Below are 27,390 nucleotides of genomic sequence, written 5' to 3'. Positions count from 1 at the left end.
ACTTACCCATGTTAACTAATCCACTTGAGTTGTACAACGTTCCCAGGTGTGGACCTGACAGTGACAGGAACGTGTACAGTCTTGTCAGTAGCGGTCGCATTTGGGGACGGCTTAGTGCGGACCGAACTATGATCGTACCCAACGAGTGGGCCACAAAAGATATCCTGGTGGGGTTCAGCTGATAGGTTTCGATGTGGTACAGAACCTCCGCCACCAGCCGATCGGTCATCGTTTCGAAGTCCGAAAACGTATCACCTTGGTTGCGTTCGGACATGAGAAACTCCAGATGGGCCCCCGGCAGGCCTAGTTCCAGATACGTTCGAACAAGTCGCAAATCAGCGGAGTTCCCATCGAGTCCATGAACGCAGATCACCAAGTGGAGTCCGCTGGAGGAGAATGGTCTGAACTCGTCACTGATGTGGAAGTAAGGCATCTCCGAGGCAAGCTTCTGGAAGTCGGAATAAATCGAACCCGAGTAGCTGATTTGCTTGCGGAATTCTTCGCGACACTTCTCGAATTCCAACAGTTGCATCGGGGGATCGATTCGGCGCTTGGTGTCTTCCTCGTCCTGTTTTTGCTGCGTGCGTTCGAGCTCTCGCATCGATGACTTTCGTTCCGGAGGAATTGGATGACTTTGCACGTGGTGAGTACCGTTTTGATTCGCCGTGCTGATGGTTGCGTTCGGGTTGTTCAAAGTTTCGGCACACTTTGCGATAGCGGCGAGTTCACTGGAACTTTGCGATTTTAGTACCGGGCGTGGCGCTTTAACCACTTCGTAAATGTGGTACAAGGGGTTATCGATGGCCTGAACTTCATACTTCTTGATGATGTGCTGCTGAGGAATCGATTGCTGTATTGGTTTACTGTATTGCGGTTGTTGGATGATCTGTTGCTGGACTGGTGGAATTTGGAACTGTTGGGATGCGGGTACGATTTGTTGCTGCTGGATGACCATCGAGGGAAGTGCTTGTGGTTGCAGAATTAATGGAACCGAAGGTTGTTGTTGCTGGTGCAATTGTAATTGTAGTGATTTTTGTGGTTGGTACTTTTGTTTTGGTGGTGAATGCGCCAGCAATGGATTTTTCGGCGCAGGTTCTTTATCTTGTGGTGGATTTTCCTTCGCCGTATCCTCAACCAACGAGGGAGGATCTCGGAACTCATCCGGTGGAGGTGGAGCATCTCGGAATTGCTGTGGAGGAAGCAGATGAAGATCCTCGAACGCATAGTCAGAGATATGAGCCAGATCGAAGTCGGATTTAGATTTCTCCTTCTTCGTACTGCGTTTCGGTGGATGAGTATCCATTTTGAAGGGTTGGCTGTTTTTCTTGGCATCGCTTCCTTTCTGAATCGATCGCGGCTCGTTCCATTCTTTTTCCAGATTGTTCCAATTTTCGATCTGTACGGAACCTTTGATGTTGTCATTGTTGGGTTTAGACTTCATCGAACTCTGATTACTTCTGACCAAGAAATCATTGCCGCCCGATTGATTGCTGTTCTTACGGTTCATCAACCGGGGTTGCTCGTTCAACAGCTTCAGGAGTTTCTTCCGCAATTGATCGCCGTTCACGACTCTGTTGTCATTTTGCAACGTATCTGGGCTAGATGGACCTGTACTCCTTCTGCTGGACACCCATCCGGATTGTTCACTGAGTGAAGAGGTTGACTCGCTGCTGGAATGTCTCCGTCTCAGTCGCAAGGGTGGTAGTGGGGAATTACTAAACGCCGGAGGAGGTGCCAAATTTGGTAGGCTTTCGCTGAACCCCGGCGCTCCACCAGCTTGCTCCAATTCCAAGTTCTCCAGTTTGAACGGTACACTTGCGGATGAAAGTAGCCTTCTCTGTTTACTACGCGTCTTCGGAGTAACCTCACGACTGTCTGTACTGCTGGACTCATTGGTACCGTTAGTGCCTTTACTGTTCCTTCGCTGGTTGTTGACTATTTGCTTGAAATCCGCCACTCGGATTCGGGCAAACTCGACAGTTCGGTGCGGCAGCGTGTTGCTGTTGGGTTGGGATGTTCCATTTTGAACACGCAACATTTGCGATGAGTTACTCCGTGGAATGGTGTTAGAGTCAGCTTTGCTATTAAGCGCTCCAGTTGATTGCTGCTTTTTACTGCGGATCGGTGGATAGGAATTTCGTGGAGGTATCGAGAGACCCATACCAGCGTTCTTGGGTAATGAATTGTAATAGCAGGCGGTTTTCGAAAGATGTTTATTGGTATCGCGATTCATGTGGGGTTGTGTGTAGGGATTTATATCCAGATCGTAGTCGGATTTGACTCTGCCGTAACCGTTCACCTGTTTCGGCATGCGATTAAGGGTTTGCACAGCGCTTGGAATCTGGTTCTTCGTCACTGGACAGCTTGTATCCTTCATTGCGTAGATTCCAGTGCTGTTGGAATTATTATGGCTATTCGGTTTTCGAGGATCACCGGGGTTTTTGTATTTCTCTCTGAATTCGTTAATATTTTTCAGAAGATCCTCAGCCTGGACAACATTCTTCTTGGGTTTGGTAGGAACAGTTTGAATAATTGCGTTGCCGGGTTGGTGATATATAATTTGCTTCTGGTTGTTGTAATTGTAATTGACATTATGGACGTGTTGACGTGGTAAGGACGATGTATTGTTTTGAACTTCCAGCTGATCAAGTGACTTACTGTGACGCGTTGGAAGCGTACCACTGCTGACGGTAGATCGCGGCATAGAAATGGCTTTGAACTGTCCCCATTGACATTCTGGTTCAACGAGTGTGGACACTGAATGACGGGAGAGACCTTTAGTGCATAGACCGTTCTGAGGAATGGCAGCAGCCGGAGTTATCGTTAGACTAGCTTGCAGAATGTCTCCCCCAAGAGCGTATCGTGTAGTCATCAAACCCATGTAATTATTGCACATTTTAGGGATAGGTTCAACATAACATGTGGCTATCCCACAGGAACATTCCTTGGCGCCCATAATCGGAGCAATCTTACTTGGATTGGGATGACTGGTTTTGATTTTCCCGATCGTTCCACTGTAACCATTGAGCTGGGGTTCACTTCCCGACCTTCGTTTGCCATAATCATTTGCGTCCGTGTAGCGGTCTTCGAAGATTAGAGGCAGTGAGTTGGCATCGCCATCCAGTGGAGTGCAGTGAACCGGTAGTGGCGGCAATGATGACAGATATCTCGATCTCCGGGCCATTTCACAGATTTGCACATAGTTTTGGTAGTTGGAGTCATAGCAACCACTGGCCGAATGCCGTGGGTTTTCGATTACAAAAAATCCTTCCGCAAAACGTCTCACTCGGAGGGTGTGATGTTTCTTGGCAAGTAAGCTGTGTACCGGTGGTTGGTTTGCCGCCGATAACACACGTCTCCAGTAGAGAATACATTCGGCGCATAGCTGGGCTATATCGGAGTTGGCACGTGCAGCGAGATCGTCCTCAGTATCCATAAGCTAGAATTAATTGAAGTTAATAGCCTCCGAAATCCGACATTGATTTGGCGCCTTACCTTTGCTGAGTCAGCCAACTTTTTCAGTCTTTGCTCGGTGTCCAGATTGGAGAGTGGTGTCGATCCGGTCATGGCGGCCCACTGGGGCGGTAGTACGGTACAAAATTCCTGCAAGGATAATCGCAGCGATTCCAGTGCTCCCAGCAGTAAGGCACATATTTCCTTATGTATATTACGCGCATGTAGCAGACGACTGGCCGAGCCGCCACCGCACTTGGCTCCGCTGCCAATTTGTGGTCCAAAGAATATTGCTTCCAGTGGGCCAGGGGAGTTTCCCCCACGACAGTTGAGCTTGGAGCTGGCAATCCATGGTTTCGTGGATTTTGGCGCGCTGTTGATTGACAGAAGAAAAACAAAGAAGTACAAAGGTAGTTTTATTATGTAGTTCAAACTTTAAAAAGGGTGTATTATTATCGGAAAAACATGTGCCTTTGAAACAAACTTAGTGTGAAAAAATGAAACTTCTGATTGTAAATAAAAGTGATGGAAATGTGTTCCGCCGGGTTACTGTTTTGAGTTGTTTCATTTTTTCTAATTGTTGATGTGGAGAGTAAGATACATTAAGCAGATACGGGTCGAACGATCCGTGAAATTCATAGGCAGGTCGATTTTCGTAATTTTTTTCCAAGAGTTTTATCGATTGTGAAATATTGGGAAACACACAAACACGTATATTGGACAAAAATGATTCGGGAGGTTTGCAGTTGCAAGAAACATTCAGTAATGAAGAAAGTACGACTATGAAATATAGATGATGGTTTTGAGGACCTTACCAGCTTTGTACATAGTGCATAAGGCTTTTCCTTTTAAGATAAATTTAAATACCCGGTATAGGCAATGATATGAGATTGTGATGAAATGAGAAAAGAATGAAAAAAAGAGTTTAAAATTGAGTCAGTTGAGTGTGTGATTCAATGTGTCTAACCTAGTCTAATGGGAAATAATATGTAACAAATGTCAAAAGGTTTAATGGAAATCAAGATACCATTCAATATGGTATACCTTCCGCTGAGTGCTTATACGGTCCAAGAGTTTCTATCAAATACTAGATTACCAGCGAGGTACGAATTTTTACTAAACAGTATATAGTACTTTTAATATTTATAACATCACTCTCGATCTTTCGATTTTCAATCTACATAACTAATGAATGGTTTTCATAGAGGTTTAGAACTTGAAGATGGTAACACTATTTGATATGTCCATCTGTTGCTTATGCTACGAAGAAAAAGACTCGGTTCCGAAATTTTCAACGAAGTTTGTATTTCACGTTAAAATTTCCTGTAATATTTTTAATTTTAGTTTTACAATTTTACTGTACAGTTTTCCATATAAACATACGTTTTGTAAGCTTCTTCTCATTTAGCCCGAAGTTCAACTAAATAAATTCTCCAATGAATCTGAGCGATATTCTATTTCAGAGAGTTGTTACAAATTATTTGCATTCTAAATTTTCCTTACTTATATATAAATTTACCGTATATTGTGACGAAATAGTTGAGTCATACAATGTGGAGACAACTAGGCACTTAACCTATAAGCTAACAAATAATAAATTCATTAAATAAATCCATCTTGAAGTTGGTTCTTGTCTACTTACTGTATCAAAGATCGGTAAATTAGAATTGAAATATTACTGTATCATAAACTTTTATATGTATGAAAACTATATTCTGCATAAATTATTGGGCCTGATCACGAGCGTCACTTCACGGTGAAAACGAAGTGAATTGTATACAACGTTAATACGGCTGCCAACGTGTGTTTAGAATCCGGAAAAATTCATCCGTCGTGACAACTTTGATGAATTCGGTGTTATTATGAATACCACGATACTGTCAAGTCACGGGGAAAACAAGTATATTTGTCACTTGTGTTTTAGATGGTGAAAGCTAGTCACGCGGAATGGAGTAAGTTTAATTTCGGATCTATTTAGCTTTTTTGCTAACATTTTGAATCTTGTCTTGCTTCTTAAGAAAGAAAATATAAACAAACAGCAATTTACCCGCTTTGGACTCTATAAATGCGCTATGGGATGTAATTGAGGACTAAAAATGTAGCTCCCGTAGACCGATTGAAACATGGCGAAAGGTCTAATTTCGATTGTCCTAAATGAATAGTCCTAAATGAATTTTTTGTTTCTATTTTAAGGATTAGAGTAAAAGAGAGTTGCAACCCCCTAAAATGGCAATGGAGGCCACTGGCCCAAAACTATCATTATGATTGATTATGTATAATATTGATTTGTTGATATGTAATGTAATGAAATGTTTTTCCAATATTGAAGAGCTGGTTTTTGGAATTCAAACATTCGCAATTGGTGGATAAGGCCCGAATCAGGACCATAGCTACATCGATTAAGGCCATTGATCTTTTGTTTTACGTAATAGATATTTTCAACGATATTGTTTTGAAGACATAGTTTGAATGAAAGAATATTTAAGTTTCAAGTAAGGAAAAAATGAATCTATCATTGCAAAGCTTTCAAATTAATAATTTTTAAATTATTCTCTAGTTCTTTTTCCATAATTTTGATATCCATCTAAAGAACCATCATTTTCTGCTTTTGGCAAATTCCTTGGAACTCATCAGATGGAATGGAATATATATGGAAATTATGCTTCTGACCGACGCTACTGACCAGTTTCTGTTTAAACAATTATATCAAACCTCATGTCCCGTATATTAAATTACACGAGAATGGGAAGGATAAGAGGATTAAACTTCAGAATCCCATATGGGAGTAGCTCAGATTATACTGATCATGAGATGGATAAATTCGGGTTTATTCTGATATATAGAAGATATAAATTGTAGAAACGGTTCTTGAAAAATGATTCTAACGTTGACCTATACTAAATACTTCTCACTATTCAAACGAGTAATACAGAGCTGAGTACAAGAGTATGCGAGATATCGATCATTAAACTCATGATAGTCATGCTTTACCTCTAGAGTAATTTATAGAAAGAAGAAATACAATTACACTCCCATATGTTCAACAACTACATTCAAGAACAACCAAGTATTCCCCCTCATCTTTGAACCAGCGTTTGATTCAGCAAACTAACGCACCAAGCAAATGATTCATGGAATGAGTTCGAATAGTTGGATTGAAATACCAAATCATCGAGGTATAATCGCAAACTTGTCATTCTAAAACAGACGTTCAATTAAATGGAATATTATCCCATACACTTATTAATTTTACCTGCATAACGTTCAAACGTTCGAAATTATGCAACTGACATGTCTCTTATAAACGGAAATGAACTCTTTTACTTCACAGAGTTCTATTTTACACGCAATTGTCCGTGACAATGATGATAGACACAAAAAGATTAAGTGAAGTGTAAGAGACGTGAAAGCGTTTGTGACAGTGATGTTTGTGATCAGGCCCATTGACATCAAGCCCATGCGTTTACTCCCAACAAAACTGTGGAACAAAATGAATCCTCATCTCTTGATTGATCTCTTTTACTCCGAGTAATTGTATTTGGCATCAAAGCTTTATTTTAGAGGTGCACTTGCTGACAAGGGGCGCTCGCAACACCATCATTTTGACAGCCGTTTTTCGTTTAGTTTGATTTTCTATTATTTTTTAAGAATATTTCGTCTGGTTCACGCCGGTCTCATCGGACCGACAGCGTCTACACTTGGAACGATAGTATCATACGAATGAAACACAAATTTCTGCAAAATCCGAGAACTAATCAAGCAAATGGAACCAAATCTGGAATATGGAGGTTTTAGGGGGTAATAAATGTTTCTATGGTGATTCGACACTCCTCCCTTCTCTCTAAGGAGAGGCTGTCATACCAATGAAACACAAGTTTCTGCATAACTCGAGAACTAATCAAGTAAATCGAGCCAAATTTGGCATGTGGAGGTTTTAGGGGGCACGAAAAGTTTCTATGGTTGATCGACACTCCTCCCCCTTCTCTAAATCAAGCAAATGGAACCAAATTTGGGATGTGAGGATTTTTGGGTACGAGATACACATATTTCAACCAAACTTATTCCAACTAAACATGTTAATTGAAAATTTTCGGAAAACTCTGAAGGTAAATGGGAAAATTCGGAACACAATTACATAGTGACAAGCCATTGTTAGTCCATTTGATGTTTGCGCTAATGAAATTGATCTTTGTTCGAAAGTGGAAATGGATTATAATGTGATAATACGCACTCCTATATCTTCTTCTATCTATATAAATAAAAATGGATCACTAAATGTGTTGATAAGAGCAAAACTCGGGAAGAAATAGTCCGATTTATGGCTGTCTTTATTCTATCTTGTTCATATTTTCTGTATCAAACATTTATTCAACGTAACGGAGAAACATGTTATTTGCAAGTGAATGCAAATAATGTATAGTCAAAACCGGTAATGCGTTGATTTTCACTATCAGTGAGTGGGCAGTTACTTCTGGTTGACCGATACGGATACTCTGCCTATCCCTCATTGACTTCCTTCACTTTCGACGAATACATCAAACGCCTCTTGACGGCTTCATATACTCCGTATAACCACACATAAAAGTGGTCTTGGTGAAGGACGACAAAATATAGGCCAATCTTCTAGGGTTCTAATTTTGTTAATGTTGTCCGAAGCCGACGGTAATTCCAGTGCTGGTACCCACGGACCAACGCGGGGCTCATCCTATGCACACGATTCATAATAGCTCCTGAATAAGAACAAGATGCGTTGGTCATTTCTTCTAGAGATGCACACATTTTTTTTCTGAATAATTATATTCTATTATAATGTTACGGAATTTACGGGTACTCTCTGTGTGAACACATTGATAGTTAGGAGATGAATTCGTAGATGGGGAAAAGGAAAGACGTTAATAAGAGTCAGTCGATAGTTGAATAGTAAAAGAAACTACACGTGTTTTACTCCGTCGTGAAAAGATCCGTAAACGTGGTATAATTCCAGCTTCAGTGTTCGGTTCTCTCTGTAAACACACAGGTTATTTAAACCTGTGATTGGAGATACCAAAAACTAATCAATTCTGTAACATTGCACAATGGTCCAGGAGTTGCATTTAAGTGGAAATTAGCAATTAGAGCTCGACTGTTATTCTCTAGACAAAAACTGTCTTTGACAAAGTTGTTACATATGATAGAGCGCTCATTTCTGTGTTGTCAAAAATTTTCGATGATATGAAAAATCTTACTTTCTTATCTTTATAGATAGAGGTAATAGAGTTAGACAATGTTGTAGCCCCAGTTATCATAATCAAAGGGCCTGGCCGGGTAGGGGAGTAAAACGTGCCCCCAAACCAAATCACCAACTGTATGGCAAATATTGTATAGTATATTAAATGAGAAATTTTGGCGGTTTATTTGAACTCCTACGTGGTTTAACATAGGATCTATAGTGAAAAACGTACTTTTTCGATTTTTCCACGTCATCTTCAAAAGCTTCGAGATAAAAATTTGAAAAAAATACTGAATATGCATCTTACTACGGTGTATCAAGAAAAATTATCAAAAAAAATGCATCAAACATTTAAGTACTGAAAAAAATATTGAAATTTCGAAAAAAAAAAATTTGTGCTTTAAAGATTCAGTACTACTCTAATTCAAAAAAATATTTTAAAATATTTTTTTTTATATTTCCAAAGGGTCTGGCTGGGTAAGGGAGTAAAAAGTCCCCCAAACCAAATCACCAGCTATATGGAAAATATTGTATAGGGTACTAAATAAAACATTTTGGCAGTAGTACCATATATTTGGTACACCATAGGATTTATGGTGAAAAATGCACCTTTTCGTTTATTTCACGCTATTCTCAATAGCTTTGAGACAAAAATATGAAAAAAATACAGAAAGTACATCTTACTAAGGTGTATCAATAAATATCTTCAAACTATTTTTTCATCAAAAAATCCAATAATAAAAAATTTTTAAATACGCAGTACAAAAAAATATTATATATTTTCCGGCATTTCGAAATTTTGCAAAAATAAAACTTTAAGACTGCTCTAATTTTTATTTAAATGCGTTTGTATGTGTCTTTTTTACATTTGGCGTAATTTTTCCTGAATTTTTAAGAGCATAGCGAGACACAAAAATAATTTTCTTCATCGTCTGCATTATTATTATTATTTTCTTGAAATCGATTATTTTATTGTGTTTGTGATTTTCAATTGTAAGATTAAAATAAAAAAAATAATAATTCGGATTTTTAAGTGTTATTCTCATTAATCCGAATAATTTTTCTACAAGGACCTTTTCTTCACAGAGCTCCATCGTACTGCTGACTCCTATCAATTCTGTAAACCATCTAAATCCAATGTAAAGATAATCTCACATATTTTAAGATACGAGGAAAAAATCTTTGTACAGCATGCTCTAAATATACCGACAAAATTTAGACACATGAAAAACAAAATTTAAAAAATAATAGAGCAGTAATGGATCTTTATATTCAAAATAAATTAAAAATACCCAAAGGCCAAAAAAATAAAATTTTTGTTGGCGCAATTCTCTTAAAAATTCAAGAACAATTTAAGCTACATGTGGAAAAAACAACACATATGAACGCATTTAAATAAAAATTAAAGTAAAATTGAGTCTCAAAGTAATATTTTTTTCCAAATTTCGAAATGCCTGAAAATATATTTTATATAATATATACACTCTGAAAATTCTGAAAAAAATCACATATACCTAAAATAGACGCAGGAGGAAATTTGAATACAAACTAGAGTAGTACTGAATCTCAAAATAAAAAATAAAAAATTAAAATTAATTTAAACATTTTTAGTACTTGATTTTTTGATGAAAATATTGACTGATACACCTTAGTAAGATGTACTTTCAGTATTTTTTTTTATATTTTTGTCTCAAAGCTATTGAGAATGGCGTGAAATAAACGAAAAGGTGCATTTTTCACCATAGATCCTATGATGTATCATATAAGGACTTAAATATCTGGTACTACTACCAGAATGTTTTATATAGTACCCTATACAATATTTTCCATACAGCGGGTGATTTGGTTTGGGGGACTTTTTACTTCTTTTCCCAGCCAAACTCTTCGGAAATATAAAAAAAAATGTTTTGTACCGCGCAACACTGAAAAAAATCTGAAAAAAATCACACATATCTAGAAAAGCCGTAGGAATACGTTTAAATATGAATTAGAGTAGTACTTAATCTCTAAACCCAAAAAAAAAATCAAAATTTAAATTTTTTTTAGTACTTAAATTTTTGATGAATTTTTTTTTCTGACAATTTTTCTTGATACACCGTTGTAAGATGCACATTTAGTATGTTTTTTTCAAATTTTTATCTCGAAGCTTTTGAGAATGGCGTGGAATAATCGAAAAAGTACGTTTTTCACTATAGATCCTATGTTAAACCACATAGGGTTTCAAAAAAATCGCCAAAATTTCTTATTTGATATCCTATACAATATTTGCCATACAGCTAGTGATTTGGTTTGGGGGCACGTTTTACTCCCTTACCCAGCCAGACCCTTTGGAAATATAAAAAAAAAAATTCTTGTACCGAAAAAATCTGAAATAAAAGCCGTTGGAACACATTTAAATATGAATTAGAGTAGTACTGAATCTCTAAAGCACAAATAAAAAATTGGCAAACAAACAAATGAAAAGCGCGTGGGAAAAAAATATCAATAACTTTGAGCGAAGTTGAGGTATTGACAAGTTCTGCATCGCAAAATGTTTGTATTAGTAAGTTCTAAAAGTCTTCTGAAGACGGTTTGTATGTAGAATTTGACATATAAAAGTAAGAGTGTCAGAAGTGGGATATAAGTATCCTAGCCATACAGAAATTGGTTATGTCATTGCCTACTACCAATCTACCTTCCGTAAGCAATCTGGATGTTCAGCATGCCGGAGCCGGAGGTGACAGCCCCAAAGCTATTGAAGTAATGTTCAACGAGAAGCAAAAGAAGGATGATGAGGGTTGGAATTGGATCACCTGCGAAATCAAATGAATGCATTGTCAGCATTAAAAGATTTCAGTGTAACGTTAAACGCTATACAATTCACCGGGAATCCGATAGGCCAAAGCTCCCCTCAGCCCACTCGACGTGAAGGCGTCGCCCATTTTGGTGCAAATACTTCTGCAATGCCGGGCTTCAGTGGCAACTTTCAAACTGGCTGTGATCAAACAGCCGAACATAGAGAAATCACGGATGCAGCTGCAACTAACATAAAAACCACAACACCATCACATGTAAAAATTACTCCGGACATATAGGATGGAAATAAAAATTGGTCTGATTACGTTCTATCGTTCGAGATAGGAGCCGATATTAATGGATGGAGCTTCGAGTGAAATATTTAGCCGCGATGCTGAGATGTCCTGCACACGAGGTTCTCCGAAATATCGCGCCAAAGATTCGCAGTGATTATTCGGCTCTTAAATATTCTCTGAACCAACGCTTCGTTCCGAAGAGGATTGCATCATGCACAGCTGCGGTCGATGTGAAGACATCACGACCTATTCCGATGCTGTCAAAAGACTCGTATCTTCGGTGTACCACAATTGTCCTAATGATGTTCGCGATTTAATTGCTCTCAATCATTTTATTGACAGTCTAATTGATCCTCTTGTCCAAGACCGAGTTCGGTAAGCCAAATTGAATAAGCTCGACGAAGCGGTTCAAATGGCTCTGCAAATAGAATACAGCCGAAATGCGACCAGATCGGCCCAAAAAGCTGTAAGATTAGTAGCATTAGCTAGAACCGAAAGTGAACAATCGTTCAGTGATGAATCGTCCGAGGAAAATGCGATCGCGTTCGAAGTAAGAGCTGTAGATACTCAAACCAAACCATTCCGTAAAGGTACCAATACAAAACTAAAAATCGATCGGGAAACGATCGTTCGCCGGCTTAGTGGGGCATAGGTCGGCAGAAACTCAAGCTTCATCAGTATCTATTACGTTCACACTTTAACGCGACACCATGGCAGTTATCTCGCTTCGATTAGTATGGACGGTAAACCGTGCGAAGCAATTGTTGATAGTGGAGCAGCAAAAACTCTCATCAGCCGAAATTTCTATGAGAAACTAAGACAAATGATCATAAGTGTTAAAAAAAGTACATACGGACCGTATCTGGACAATTAATACCAGTTTTGGCAGAAATCACAATAACTTTCGCGATTGGACAGTTTAATGTTGATCACACCGTCTGGGTCGTTGACCCTCAGAGGACTGCATCCTAGGGAGTGATTTCTTGACCAAAAATGCTTGTAAAATGGATTTCGTGCGAGGAACGTTGCAATTCCCAGAGACTGGATCAATTCCGCCAACGCGATACAGCATAGAGAAAATGTCGTTCCCAGCTGTGCTCCTAAGTGACGTGGAAATCCCAGTCAACTGCGAATTCATTGCTACTGCTAATTGTGTTGTGGATCAGACTCCACAAACGCTCATGGTTGAAAGAAACATAGATAACTCAGAACTCATCATCGCAAGGACTCGCGAGTCTTAAGTAAAAATTATTGTTCTACAATCACTCAGTGTTTAACAAAAACACAGAACTATGACACACAAAATTAATGAAGCCAACATTGATTCACAGAAGCCCCGGTGCATTTGGAATAAACAAAAACAAATAATTGATTCATTCTCGATTCATTCTCGAAATTTGTGTTTCATTTGTATGGCAAAGGAAACCAAATTTGGCATGTGGAGATTTTAGGGTGCAATAAATGTGTTTAAGGCAGATATCGAAATTCTCGCCCGGCTGCGCGATAAATATTCATTCAATCAATCTAGTTTTCGATGAACTGTGTATTGTTGATATTTTCGTCTCTCCCTTTTCACCGAAAATTCTTTTTCAGAGAGAAAGGGATGTTGAGCATCTCTATTTCGGAAGTTCAACGAGAATGCTTTTTCGTCTCTCATTTGGTACTGGAAATATGGAGCGAATAATCAAAGCTAACTTTACCAACATTAGTCCAGAGATTTCGATCGCCGATTTGAGACGAAAATCATCCATTTTCACCCACAGAGAAACATAGCTGAAAATATAGGAGGCGAGAGAATATTATACACTCACTTCGACTCTCGCGAGAAACGCAGAGCCGATTTTTATTTTTCGGAGAGTTATGATTGCCGAAAAATGGTCTAGTTTTCAGTGACTCCTTGATGCCGATAATGGTTTTTCACTTCTTCAGTACAGCTGAAAACATGCGGCAATATTGGGTTTCATCGTGAAGGGAACATGAGATGGATTAATATTTATTTGTACAATTCACATGCTGTTCAAATGCAGATCGTTTGGACGCTGCTCTAACAGACTAATGTTGGTAAAGTTAGCTTTGATTTTTCGCTCCATATTTTCAGTACCAAATGAGAGACGAAAAAGCATTCTCGTTGAACTTCCGAGATAGAGATTTTCGACATCTCTTTCTCTCTGAAAAAGAATTTTCGGTGAAAAGGAGGAGACGAAAAAATCAACAATACACAGTTCATCGGAAACTAGATTGATTGAATGAATATTTATCGCGCAGCCGAGCGATAATTTCAATCTCTGCATTAGTCTGTTAGAGCAGCGTCCAAACGATCTGCATTTGGACAGCATGTGAATTGTACAAATATTAATCCATCTCATGTTCACTTCACGACGAAACCCAATATTGCCGCATGTTTTCAGCTGTACTGAAGAAGTGAAAAACCATTATCGGCCTCAAGGAGTAACTAAAAACGAGACCATTTTTCGGCAATCATAACTCTCCGAAAAATAAAAATCGGCTCTGCGTTTCTCGCGAGAATCGAAGTGAGTGTATAATATTCTCTCGTCTCCTATATTTTCAGCTATGTTTCTCTGTGGGTGAAAATGGATGTTTTTCGTCTCAAATCGGCGAGCATTTCGATCTCTGGTTTAAGGTGGTTAGACACTCCACCCCATCTCTAAGGAGGAGCTGCCATACAACTGAAAGACAAATTGCTGCATAACTCGAGAACTAATCAAGCAAATGGAGCCATATTTGGCATGTGGAGATTTTAGGGGGCACGAAACGTTTCTATGGAGAATCGACACTTCTCCTGCCTCTCTAAGGGGGGCTGCCATATAAATGAAACACAAATTTTTGCATGACTCGAAAACTAGTGAAGCAAATGAAGCCGAATTTGGCATGTGGAGGTTTTAGGGAGCAATAAATGTTTCTATGGTGGTTTGACACTCCTTTCTCCTCTCCAAAGGAGGGCTCCCATACAAGTGAAACACAAATTTCTGCATAACTCGAAAACTAATCAAGCAAATGGAACCAAATTTGGCATGTGGAGGTTGTATTTTAGGGTGCAATAAATGTTTTTACGGTGGTTAGACACTCCACCTACTTCTCTAAGGGGGGAGCTGCCATACAAAATTAAACGGGGTCGTTAGAAGGGTTAGAAGATCAATCAATGAACAGTTCTGCGATTGGACCCATGAACTTGCTCATAGTATGGAAACATGAATGTTTGAAAATATTGATAACAAAAAACAAATTTTGGGCGGGACGAAGTTTGCCGGGTCAGCTAGTTAACTATAAATTTATGCATGAATGAATCTTCCCTTACGTTGCATCTATTTTTGAAAATAAACTAAAATAACAATTGTTTGTTCGAAATACATGCCGGGATAAGCTTCTAGAACTGTGAATACAAAATTCGAAATGTAGTAACATCAACCGATGGGAGCAATACCATGTGTCAGCTAGGAGCAATCGTTCCTCGTCGCTGAATCGACCGGCTCGTGTTGATTTTAGTCTCGAGGTAAACATAGAATTCGATGTATGTGTCAATTTGGGCAATCAATATTGTTATAGAGGACGTTAACCTCAGGATAAACAGGCTAGTCGGAGGGTCTAGTATTTTTGCATAACAAACTATTATGTTGATGCAATATACAGCTCATGCAACCACCAAAGAACATAAGGTATGTTAATTGAATCAGCGTTGACGTGAAATTGTAAAGTATGGCACGAAGAAAATTAACACAGCTTTGAAACAGGTAACACCAGTATCGTGATTATACGAGGGGTACCGCATTTTGCAGAAACACACTCCGTTCACCACAAACCAGCATGGGTAAATGGTTTACTCTGCTTTATTTGACTGTTGATTGTGTCCCTTCACCAACCATGATGGCTATATCCTTTTCCTCTACTACCTCGTTACGCCCAATTTATGTCTATTACGTTCTCCGTCGGCTCATTCTTCCATACACTACAGCGTAAATACAGCCAACCGAAAGCTTCCCCATTGTGGATAAAAATCAGATTGAAACCCTCAGAGTTCTATTTTCGGTCTCCTTATTGTAGGCACCCTACCGCACCCGAACAGGCAATGTCCTCGCACCTTCATTTCCCAAACATGAAGAACACGTGCCAGGATGCTGTGTTTTGTGGTTTGTCCATGTGAGACGGCAATGGAGGGAGGCAGCGAATTCGTGCTGTGTATGTGTGCATTTTTATTGAAATTAGATAACATGAATATACCAGCACATGGCAGTAACGATTAGCCTTCCCGATCATCATCACCCAGGCACGAAGCTTCACGGAGCATGGGAGCAAAGATTGAATCACAGCCACAAATCTGGCGAACTTTGACTCTTACTTTGCTTTATGGGGAAGGTTTCCCATTTGTGCAGTCTGTGGAACGCCTCTACAGATGATTATTATTACTTTATACTGGAATGGGGTACTGATGGGAGTTTTAGAATGGTTCAACAAACTTCGGTAAACGCTATATCCATCAGTGTTGTTTATTAACATAGAATGTTATGCCTCGTCACGAAATTGTAGTTGGAAATATTGCTGAAGATGTTGGAGAACAAATTTGATTTGTTTGGTTATATAAATCTAGTTAATATCTCTCTATTCTTATTTTTATGCGACAGAACATATGTTCCAGAAATATTCTAGAAATGCTCTTGCTTTTTATATTTTTAATTTTCAATGTTGTTCATTTTTGTTTGGCTCTTGTATAAAAAAAATCATTATTTTGTAATAGAGATTTGGCATTCCTCTAAATTGTCTTTTCTGCACGTTCTCAACCATTAGCCGAAAAACAACCGATTCTGACCTGACCTTCTCCGGTTTTCAATTTTGTATATATACTGCGTTTCACAACTATAGAACCACTCATTTTTTTTGAGTTTCCAGAGATATGTAAGATGCCGGTTGAAATGAAGTATATAGTGTAGAATACAATAACTATATTCATTTATAAGACTGGCCATTTCGACTTTATTGTTCTGTTCAGGTGCGAAAGTTTCAAAAAACTAAAATTTCAGTGTTTCATAACTATAGAACCAGATGGAAAAACCCCCGCTCCTCACACGATAAGTTTCTAATTCGTAAGTGATCTTTAGTTCTCAATCAGTTCAACCCGCTCGGGGTGGTTTCACCCTAGCTACGCTATGTTGTAGTGTGCATCTCATTCTACGCAGATGATACTGCTTGTTTAAGCTCTTCAAATCACTCATACCGTTTGTAAGTTGCATCTACTATTCGTACGATCACTCCTCGTAAGTTCCTGACAAGGTTTCGATTTGGTGAACAAGTTGAACAGTCCAGAATCTGAAGCCCCTATTCATTAAACCATGCCATAACCTGCCAAATTGATGCCAAATCACCCAATTATCAAATTGTTTTTTTTTTGCAAAAACAGCAGTAAATGATTCTGAAGTACTTCGTTGCACTTCTGACTGTACATTCGTGTTGATGGCAAGCTATCTGAACCATGCTTTTTGAGAAAATTCTCTCCAAACCATAAAAATCTCATTTTCAAAAAAATCACAGAAGATTGTGTTTAAGACACGACCGCATTGTTGACGTAGAACTACGCTGTAGTTTAATTATTTTAAACTGTTACGATATTATGGATATCATTTTAAACTGTTACAAAAATTTTGAAATAACCATTCTACCAGTTTGGTCGCCCTGAAATGTTTGTTTCATTGTAGAAACATTTGACGATAATTGTTTGACGATTCATGCTTGTGCTCGCAGAACAAGACATGCTCGAGATAAGCGCAGCTGTCATCTTTAGTGGAGAATGTTTTGCTACTGGTAAGTGAAACCAAATCATATACAAAATTTCAGAACGACATTTACTTTCTTGGTGACTAAATAAATGAAATAAACTCTATCTGTTAATCTCAACAACATCGAAAAGAGTAGCACTGATCATTATGATCATGATTAGCGCAAATGCAATTCTAGTTGAAAGCAGTTTTGCGACTGGCACGCGAGCCCAAATAAATTAATAACTTAATATAACTTATTGAATAACTTCATACTCCCCAATATATTCCCGTTCGTTCTTCTTCTTTTCCATTGTTCACGGAGACTTTACATCTTACGATTTCCCCTTCGTTGCTCGTCGATAAGTTGCTCGTTATTGACAGCTCTGTTCGGGAAAGCACATAAATGGACAGAACAAATGTATGAGTAAATGGCAATGCTTCCAATTTTCATCAGTTTAAACCATATACAAACTATGGGATTGTAATGTATAGCATATCAAACAAATCTTAGGGAATTTCCGATTTGTTTGGTGTATAAATCGCCAAAACACGTTCGCGGCAAAAATAGTTATTAACGTCAACTTTATTTCATAAAAACGTGACCTGTTTTCTGATTTGGCACCCTTAATGAAAGACGTAGTTCTACGTCAAAAAAAAAAAACAGAAAATTTGGTGGCCCTAATGTGCGGCTTTGCCGTAACTATAGAATCAACTCTCAGTCTTAATAAAGGCTGTTGACTACTCGCTGGCTAACTGGAATAATTATAACACAACAAAAATAACAACATTTATACTATGGAATGGTGAATTGTGTCTTCTTCTTCTTCTTTTCCTTTGTTCATGGAGACTTTAAATCATTCAATTCATTCGTCTCCGTAGTCGTGTCTCACCGTTACGTTACGGCACAGCTGGGGGCGCATATGTTGCTCGTGACAACGGACCAATCAGAACGTTGGATTTTCGTTTAGATAATAATAGCCATTGTTCGATTATTGGATAGTTTGTTTCAAATAAAAAAGACGCATTGAAATATTTCCAATCGATTGATGCAAACATCTTTATTATCTATGGAAAAATGGATGGAAATTTTTTTTCGCTTCGTTATATGTTCATTTTTCTCATAAACGAATCCACTGTTGAAAAAAAAAAACTCAACAATTAAATTCTATATTAAAAGCTTTTGCATCTTTTTTTGTATTTTATGCAATGCATTGCATAAACATATCAGATATTCTTATTATAAAACTGTGTTTTTTTGCCAAACAATGTCCCTATTATTATTTTATAACTCCAATCGTTCTATAATGTTTGTGTAAACAACATTATTAAACGATTAAAAAACAAACTAAAATAATTATTAAAGACATATATCGTTTCGTGGAAATTAAATAGAAATAATCAAATATTTCGAAGAGGAGGAGTATTCCTCTGAACCTGTTGTTGTAATTCGGGGCAATCTCCGGTGTCAGCTATAAGGCCCAAGAAGTAGAAAGGGGTTTCAATTCGATGAACTTGCGCTGCGACTAGGATAGCTGTGAGGATCGATTGGATCATTTCATGGGAGCTGACTCAAGAGGAATCGCATGTTTTTTTTTAATCCGCTCAATCGCGTGACTTGGAACGGAGACTAAACCAGGGAACATATTTCCAAAGTCTGCGAATCGACTGTATTGCTGCAGCGTCTTGAGACAATAAACATCGGTGAAACCAGAAGCACGACAGGCTTGCTGTTGTGGAGTTGTCGGCCAAGAATAACACTCCAGCTTTGGGCCCTTCTCCTGTCGTAAAAGACGACTTATCAGGTGACAACGCGATGACAACCACCAGCATATTTTGAAAGAATGATGTAGAATAAAAAGTCACAGGAGGGTTGTGTCTGAGACACGACCGCATAGTTGACGTAGGATTCCGTTGGGCTATCTGTTGATTTTGGATATGTTTGAAGAATTAAACTCTTTGATAATGATTTGGTGACCCTGAAAATGGCCGTTTTGTCTGGTTGTTGGGTATTGTTTGTTAGAGTGAACAAGTGTTTACAACCAGTGATGAAGAATGGTAATATGTCGTTAGATGGTGCATATCAGATAGAAGATGCCGAAGTGAAATGAGACATGATGAAAACTGCCCTCTGTGACCCTAGATTAGATGCATCCTGTGTTATGTATGGATGAAATGAAGAAAAAAACTCATCAATGTTATATAAGATAATTATCAATACCGAACACAATTATCAATTTTTTCTCATCAGTAAAAACATGTTACTTTAATATAGAGAATGGGGGAAATGGTATAGCTAATTTTCTTTCATAATTTTTACTTTCTGAGTGTTTATTCAACCCAATGCGAATTTTAATTGGACTAACAACAACTAATACTATATGTAGAGCATATGGGAAATCATTTTTTCGATTATTTCTTCACTTTTACAACTTTTCTCACCATTTTAACTTTCCTTGGGTGAAAATGAACACAATGAAACAGACAGCTTAAACCGAACGACCCGTTCTCAAGCGGGAACATACCTTGGTTTTTATTTATGAAAATTGAAATAAATCTGTTCATATATCAAGTCATTTTCAACACAACTGCTATCATATACAATTTTACACTTACACTTGTGCTAAATTTTTCAACCAACATTAAAGTTCCAAATTTAAATTTTATTTACAAGAAATAATCGTATCACTCACCTTACTTGCAATATAAAAATGCCCTCGATTTTCATATATTTGCAATGTCGATTTCCCCCGAGCACCTTGGTTTTGATGTCTCTGTTAGGGAACCGCCGGAAGTGTCGTCAATTTCGGCCAATCAGAAGTGAATATTTCCGTTAGGATAGGGGTTGAGATTTTTCAATTGTTCGATGATTAGTTTCATGACACATATTATTTTATTCAATATAAAAAATTGGTCTGGAGTGCCGAAATCGATTGACGCAAAAATTTCATCAATCCACAAACATGAACTGGAGAGTTTTCGAGGGATATTCCCAAAGTTTGGGCAATTCAGTGAAGTGGATGAACGTGGGATTAAAACTTGATCGTTGAAGCATGTCTTCAGCCACTTGATCGCGATGATTTTTTTTGAAAAAAATTGAGTTATTTTGAAACTAGTCGTGCTGCGACTTTTCTCATGCCCAAAACATCAACCAAAACATGACGAACGGTCTCGAGAGAAACATTGAAATCACGGTCTAGCTCTTTAAACTTAATAGACGATTTCCGAGCACCAATCCAATTTTTTCGATGTTTTCATGAGTTTAAGAGGCCGAGCAAAACAAACTAGCTTGTTCTAGCTGTAGCCATAGAGAGGGTGGAGGAGTGTCTAACCACCAGAAATTCATTTATATATATATATATATATATATATATATATATATATATATATATATATATATATATATATATATATATATATATATATATATATATATATATATAAAAATGAAAATGAGGTGGTTAGGTGGTTATATATATATATATATATATATATATATATATATATATATATATATATATATATACATATATATATATATATAAATATATATATACTCCACTCCTCCACCCTCTCTATGGGAGACCTACCATACAAATGAAACACAAATTTCTGCATAACTCGAAAAAACATACCGAAGCAAATAGGGCCAAATTTGGCATGTTTTAGTTTTTATGATGAATACACTCCCCCCCCCACCTCCCCGCTCTCTAAGGGGGGCTGCCATACAGATGAAATACAAATTTTTGCATAACTCGAGAATTAATCAAGCACAATTTGGGATGTGAGGTTTTTAGGGTATGAGAAACATTTCTATGATGGTATGACACCCCTCCCTCCTGTGGAATGGAGAGGGGGTCCCATAAAAATATTACACATATTTCAACCAAAAATATTTCAATCAAACATGACAATTGAACATTTTCGGAAAACTCTGAAGGAAAAAGGGAAAATTCGGAAAATTAAATTCCCATTTTAATGTTTGCGCTAACGAAATATCTTTATCTTCTTCTATCTATACCAATAAAAATGGATTGTCAAATATGTTAATAAGAGCAAAACTCGAGAAAGGAATTGTCCGATTCAGGGCTGTCTTTATTCTATCATATTTATTCCATGTAACGGAGAAACATGTTATTTGCAAGTGGTTGAAAAATCTTGAAATTGAAATGTGTCTGAAAATAATCTGATATTCAAATGATGAGTTTTGGTAGAAGTACTAGGAAATTTATATTAAAAGGTAAATTCAACGGGGTCGTTTAGAAGATCAATCAATGAACAGTTCTGCGATTGGACCCATGAACTTGCGCTAAGCTAAAAACGTGAATGATTGAAGGTATTGATAACAAAAAACAATTTTTTGGCGGAACGAAGTTTGCCGGGTCAGCTAGCCATGATATAAACTCCAAGATTATACGATTTAGCATCGTTGCGGGACTATGTGATGACTATTGTCTATGTCGATAAGCCACAGACGACTGACGGATTGGCAGGCTACCATTGCCGTGTTATCGCCGATATTGGGAATTTCTGAAAAAAATGATCTAAAATTGAACTTCCCAATTGATCTACCTTCTGATTCGGCCTAGATTGTCGCATGCCGGAAGTCATATTCTAATACATATGGTGAAAAATCTCTTTCGAATAAAGTCAAATTCATTGCAAATGACTCCATTCACCTAACCTTAATTTTTAGCACATGTTTTGATTTTAATAATAACAAAATATGTGCTACCCTCCCACACTAGTGCAGCATTTGTATAATATAAATACCATAGCAATATAAGAGCAATATGGAAGTGCGAAACAAGAGACACATTCCAAATAAGCACGCATTAACTCGTTTCGCTTACTTTACCACACACACGGCCTCCGTCCGAAAAGGATACAGCTTCACTTTTATACTCTCCTTTTTACTCTTACAAAATATAATATTCTCACGCGTTTGTACAACAGCTCCAGTGGCTATACGGATAGCGTAGTTGTGTAAATCAGCCTTGCATTCCAGTCGATCTTGGTTCGATCACTGCTTGGCAATCGTTTGGACTTTTATGGGGTACAAGCTAACAATATAGTTGAGGTGATATTTTTTCTGCCAACGCTAGGCGTTGGCACAATGAAAAGAGTTAACACTTTATACGAGTCAATCAATCAGCCTGTGATTAATATCCGTTCACGATGTTACCGGGATCAATTGTAAATATATGTAAATCAACTGTTGAACGTGGATCCGCCGAAGCGGTACCTCCGCGACATAAATCCAATCGACATCAGGGCTTTGTCAGTGCAGTTTATATCCTGTTGGCGATGCTCCCACACCCCGATTTACTTCGGCCAGAATCGCGAATTCTCAGCGTCGCCGTCCGGTATCCACTCCAACGACCCACCCGGTTCTGTTTACATGATAATGAGCGCGACGATAATCAAGTTGGAGAGGTGACGGGTGTGCACGATAAAATTGCGTCACACGAAAATTATTTTAATTGTTGATCCTATAGATTCAATTCATTGAAACTTTGGGTAAAAAAAATGATTCACAATGTTTGCTCATCATCAGATGCGCAAAAGTAATAAAAATGGACATCGTGACATCAAATAAAACTTGAAAGATTTATTTTATTTATTTATTTCATCTTCGAATTTTTTCGCACAGATTACATCTTTACCTATATTCTTAAGTCTAAGTTGAAAAACAGCTTTATTTATAGTGAACTCGAATAATAATACTAATAAAATTTCTCAAACATGCACAAAAAGGATTGTAGTGTAGTTCTACTCGTAGGGAGCGAAAAAAAAAGCTGGTTACGTAGTCGACGATGACAAACAGTTATGTCGACATTTTGAAGAAGAGACGAGCAGTCTATGTTAGTTGTCAGCAGGTCAAACCCGAACAGTCGTCACAATTTAGTCCGTCTGGATGCAAGTATATCAGGGTCGAATAGTTTACAGCGATCGGTATACTCCGGAAGTCTGGAACCGGCCCTCCACGGTAGCTGGTGTAGAGCGTAGCGCAGGAAATATTTTTGAACTCTTTCAATTTTCATACACTGTACTGCATGGTACGGAGCCCACACCGGGACAGCATTTTCTAGTATGCTTCGCACAAGCGAACGGTACAAGGCCTTTAGAGCATACACATCGGTGAGAACTGCGTACTACGTTTTAAGAATCCAAGAACTGTAAACGCTTTGGCCGTGGTCCGTGCTATGTGCTCGTTGAGAAGCAAGTTGCTATCAATTATCACACCAAGATCACGAATAGAGTTTACACGCTCAAGGGAGACCGAGTTTGTACTATAGTCGAAGCGAATGAACGACTGTCTACGTGTATAGGAGATTATTTTCGTCTTTGCGATATTTATCTCCATACCATTATTAGAACACCTGCGCAGCAGTTCATTGATATCGGCTTGGAGGGCGCAACAGTCGAGAACTGAAATGATGGTCCGGTATATCTTCAGATCATCCGCAAACAGCAGCAATTTTGATCGCAGTCGTAGACACAGGTCATTCACGAACAGAACAAAGAGAAGAGGTCCCAATATACTTCCCTGTGGTACACCGGAAGTAATCGCAAATGCCTTAGAATGGGTTGAACCAAGTTTAACGTAAGCTTTACGATCAGTAAGATATGATCGGATCCATTTAGTCACCCATGAAGGGAAGCCCATTCGAGACATCTTGTTGACCATCAGCTCATGTGGAACTCTATCGAAGGCTTCCGAAAGTATACAGCCCTGCGCTGACAACGTCATATCGTTAGTTGAATGTCTGCCATTTTACAATATGGATCGTTTTAGCATCGCACAACGTGTTAATTTTGTTAAATTATACTATAAAAATGATGAAAAACTGGCAAATGTTTTTCGAGCATTACGGACGGATTTTGGTCGTCATGGACGGCCTACAGAGCACACAATCGCTAATGTAGTGCGTAAATTCGAACAAACTGGATCCGTAGCGGATATTGTGAAACCTGTGCATCATCGTAATGTGCGTTCGGCCGAAAATATTGCTACTGTTGCTGCCAGTGTGGAGGATGACCCGAATGTTTCGATTCCTCGGCGTGCTCAGCAATTGGGCTTGTCAAACACATCATTGTGGCGAATTTTGCATTTGGACTTGCACCTACATCCATATAAAGTCCAACTGGTACAAAAATTAGAGCGTGGTGACCATGGAATGCGTCGGGCATACGTCGATTGGGTGAACGAACAACAGCAGCAAAATGCTGAATTTTCGCATCAAATTTTCTTCAGCGGTGAGGCACATTTCGAGCTCGGTGGCTATGTGAACACCCAAAATTTCCGTATATGGGGCTCAGAAAATCCACACGTGATTGTTGAGAGACCATTGCATCCGCCAAAAGTCACTGTTTGGTGCGCATTATGGTCTGGTGGAGTCATCGGGCCGTATTTCTTTGAAAATGAGGACGGCAAGACGGTAACTGTGAATGGTGAGCGCTATGGCCGCATGTTAACCGATTTTTTTTTACCACAAATTGAAGATATGTATACGGATGATATGTGGTTTCAGCAGGACGGCGCCACGTGCCACACAACACGACCGAACATGGCCATATTGCGAACGAAATTTGAGGGACGCATAATTTCGCGTTTTGGTGATGCCAATTGGCCGTCCAGATCATGCGATTTGAACCCGCTAGACTTTTTTTTGTGGGGTTATGCGAAAGACCGCGTCTATGCCAACTCTCCGCAAACTCTTGAACATTTGGAAGACAACATTCGTGAAGTTATGACCGAGATACTGCCCCATATGTGCCGAAAAGTCATCGAAAATTACCTGTTCCGGATCAAGGTGTGCGTGGAAGCCCTAGGTGGACATTTGAATGATGTTGTATTTCACACATAATGGCATAAACCAAACTTTAATTTGAAATAAATGTTTCATCGGAATTCGAATTCTAAGTGTGTTTTATTTCAATTTACTTTCGGAATGTAATGTTGGAAAACCCTGTATAACTCATCAGGTTACACGTCGTGGAGCGCTTCTTGATAAATCCGTTCTGGTATTCGCTTATAAGTATCTGCGAATTTCTCAGAAGTACTCCATGGATAATCCTCTCGAGAATTTTCCCATACATCACAAAATGGAAATACCGCGATAGTTCTCAACTTTGTTGATGCTCCCGGATTTGTGTATCGGAACTATAGCGGCAACTTTCCACGCATCAGGAAAAATGTTGCTCTGTAGTGTTCGGTTGAATAGCATGGCGATAGAGAAAGCTAAAGAATCAGCACATTCAGGCGATAGACCATCAGCACCAGCCCCTTTGCTAGCATCGAGACTTTTTAGCATGCCAAGTACGCCATGTCGAGTAACTGTCATTGGTGCACTTTCAGAAGAGTTAACAGAATATTCCGTGGAATACACGTTTTGCAGAGACTCAGCAAATAGATCTGCTGCTTCGATAGCTGTATTTGCAGGGCAGTCGTTGTACTGAATATTTAACAGGATCGATCCCTCTTTCTTTCGGTTTTTCATAAAATACCAGAAACCCGACGGATTTTCTTTTAGGCTTGACTGAACACGATTCACATACTCACGGAAGCATGAAATTTGACATTCCTCGTAATGAGTTTCCATCTCAAGTAGGATGCTCTTGTTTTCGTCTGATTTGCAATTGAAGTATTTTTTGCGAGCCTTTCGCAAACGGTTACGTAAATGGCGAAGCTCAGCAGTCCACTAGCAGTTGCTTGAAGGTTTGGTGCGTAAACCTCCTTCTGAGTGGAACGTTGTCGCGAAAAATGTCAAAAAGTCGTTCTTAAAAAACCTCAACAGCCTCGTTCGTTGTTGTACTTTGCAGCAGTCGAATCCACTTAATATCAGCCAGTTTTGCATTCAGAGCATGAAAATCACATCGTCGGAAATCGAAGGTAAGACTGTAGTAAGTTCATCCATCGCTAGGTTGCTGTTGTAACTTGTCTGTAATCATAGCGTAAACGGCTTATGATGAGAGTCAATTTTTAGAATTGGAGACGGCGGTTCGATAAGCTCCGTGTCACATGGATGAGTCACGAAGGCCAAATCAAGCAATTTCCCATTTATGTTTGATAGCGAGTTTACCTACCCCAGACCCATTTCAGAAAGTGATTCTGTTAGCTCATTCTTGTGCTCTGAGGAAGCATTTGCCGGAAGGAATCCGGTCACATCATCTTCAAAAGTCCACACAAGATTTGGAAGATTGTAATCACCCAAAACAACGACGCAGTCAGACTCCGTTGCGTGTCTAGAGATTTGTTTAACCGCGTTCGTATGTCCGGAATACGACGCAAGGCTCGAGTTAGGTCGTATGTAGATGCTACAGATGCAGATAGATATATGGGGAAATATGATGCGTACTGCAATTTGCTCCAAATCATCGCTATCAAGAATAGCTACTGAGTTACAGTTGAAAGTAGATTTCACAGCAATTAGAACTCCTCCATCTCTTATGAAGCCACTGGTGGCTGTACTGCGATCGCAACGGAAAATTTTATAACTGCAAGAGAGTTCCAAATTCATGATGCCAGCATGGAACCACATTTCAGTTAACACAATAACTTCATAGTCACAGCTGAACAGAGCTAGGTAGAATTGCGTAATTTTTGTTCGCATACCTCTTACATTCTGGTAGTAGAGATTCAGAAAGGATTTTTCAGTAGCAGGTACAGTAAAATAATCAGCCGGATTCTGTTCGTCTTCGCTATCATTGTTACTCACATTATCTTCTGGTGAGTTTGGCGTCGTTAATAAAGAAAAGTTGAATGACTCAACAACCAATAGTCTCAGTTATTGGGTGGATTGAGTATTTCACCACGCTGGAAGTTGATGAAGTTCGATCCAGAAAATTTCGCTGCCGCAAGTAATAATTGATCCGTAAGGAGGTCACC

General features: G+C 38.7%; 1 protein-coding gene across 10 annotated transcripts in view; it reads right to left on the bottom strand.

Annotated features, from left to right (window-relative positions):
• Positions 1-27,390, bottom strand: part of LOC129764673 (uncharacterized) — a 209,811-nt gene that overhangs the window by 13,031 nt on the left and 169,390 nt on the right. For all 10 annotated transcript variants that reach the window (XM_055763991.1, XM_055763995.1, XM_055763989.1 and 7 more), the window contains exons 5-6: positions 3,496-3,826; positions 7-3,439 (exon numbers count right to left, since the gene is read on the bottom strand). In XM_055763991.1, coding sequence (XP_055619966.1) covers positions 7-3,439; positions 3,496-3,826 — 3,764 coding nt within the window. The remainder of the gene's footprint in view (positions 1-6; positions 3,440-3,495; positions 3,827-27,390) is intronic.

The sequence above is a fragment of the Toxorhynchites rutilus genome, chromosome 2 (assembly GCF_029784135.1).
Source record: "Toxorhynchites rutilus septentrionalis strain SRP chromosome 2, ASM2978413v1, whole genome shotgun sequence".
Classification (NCBI taxonomy): Eukaryota; Metazoa; Arthropoda; class Insecta; order Diptera; family Culicidae; genus Toxorhynchites; species Toxorhynchites rutilus.
This window is presented reverse-complemented; position numbering and strand designations above follow the sequence as displayed.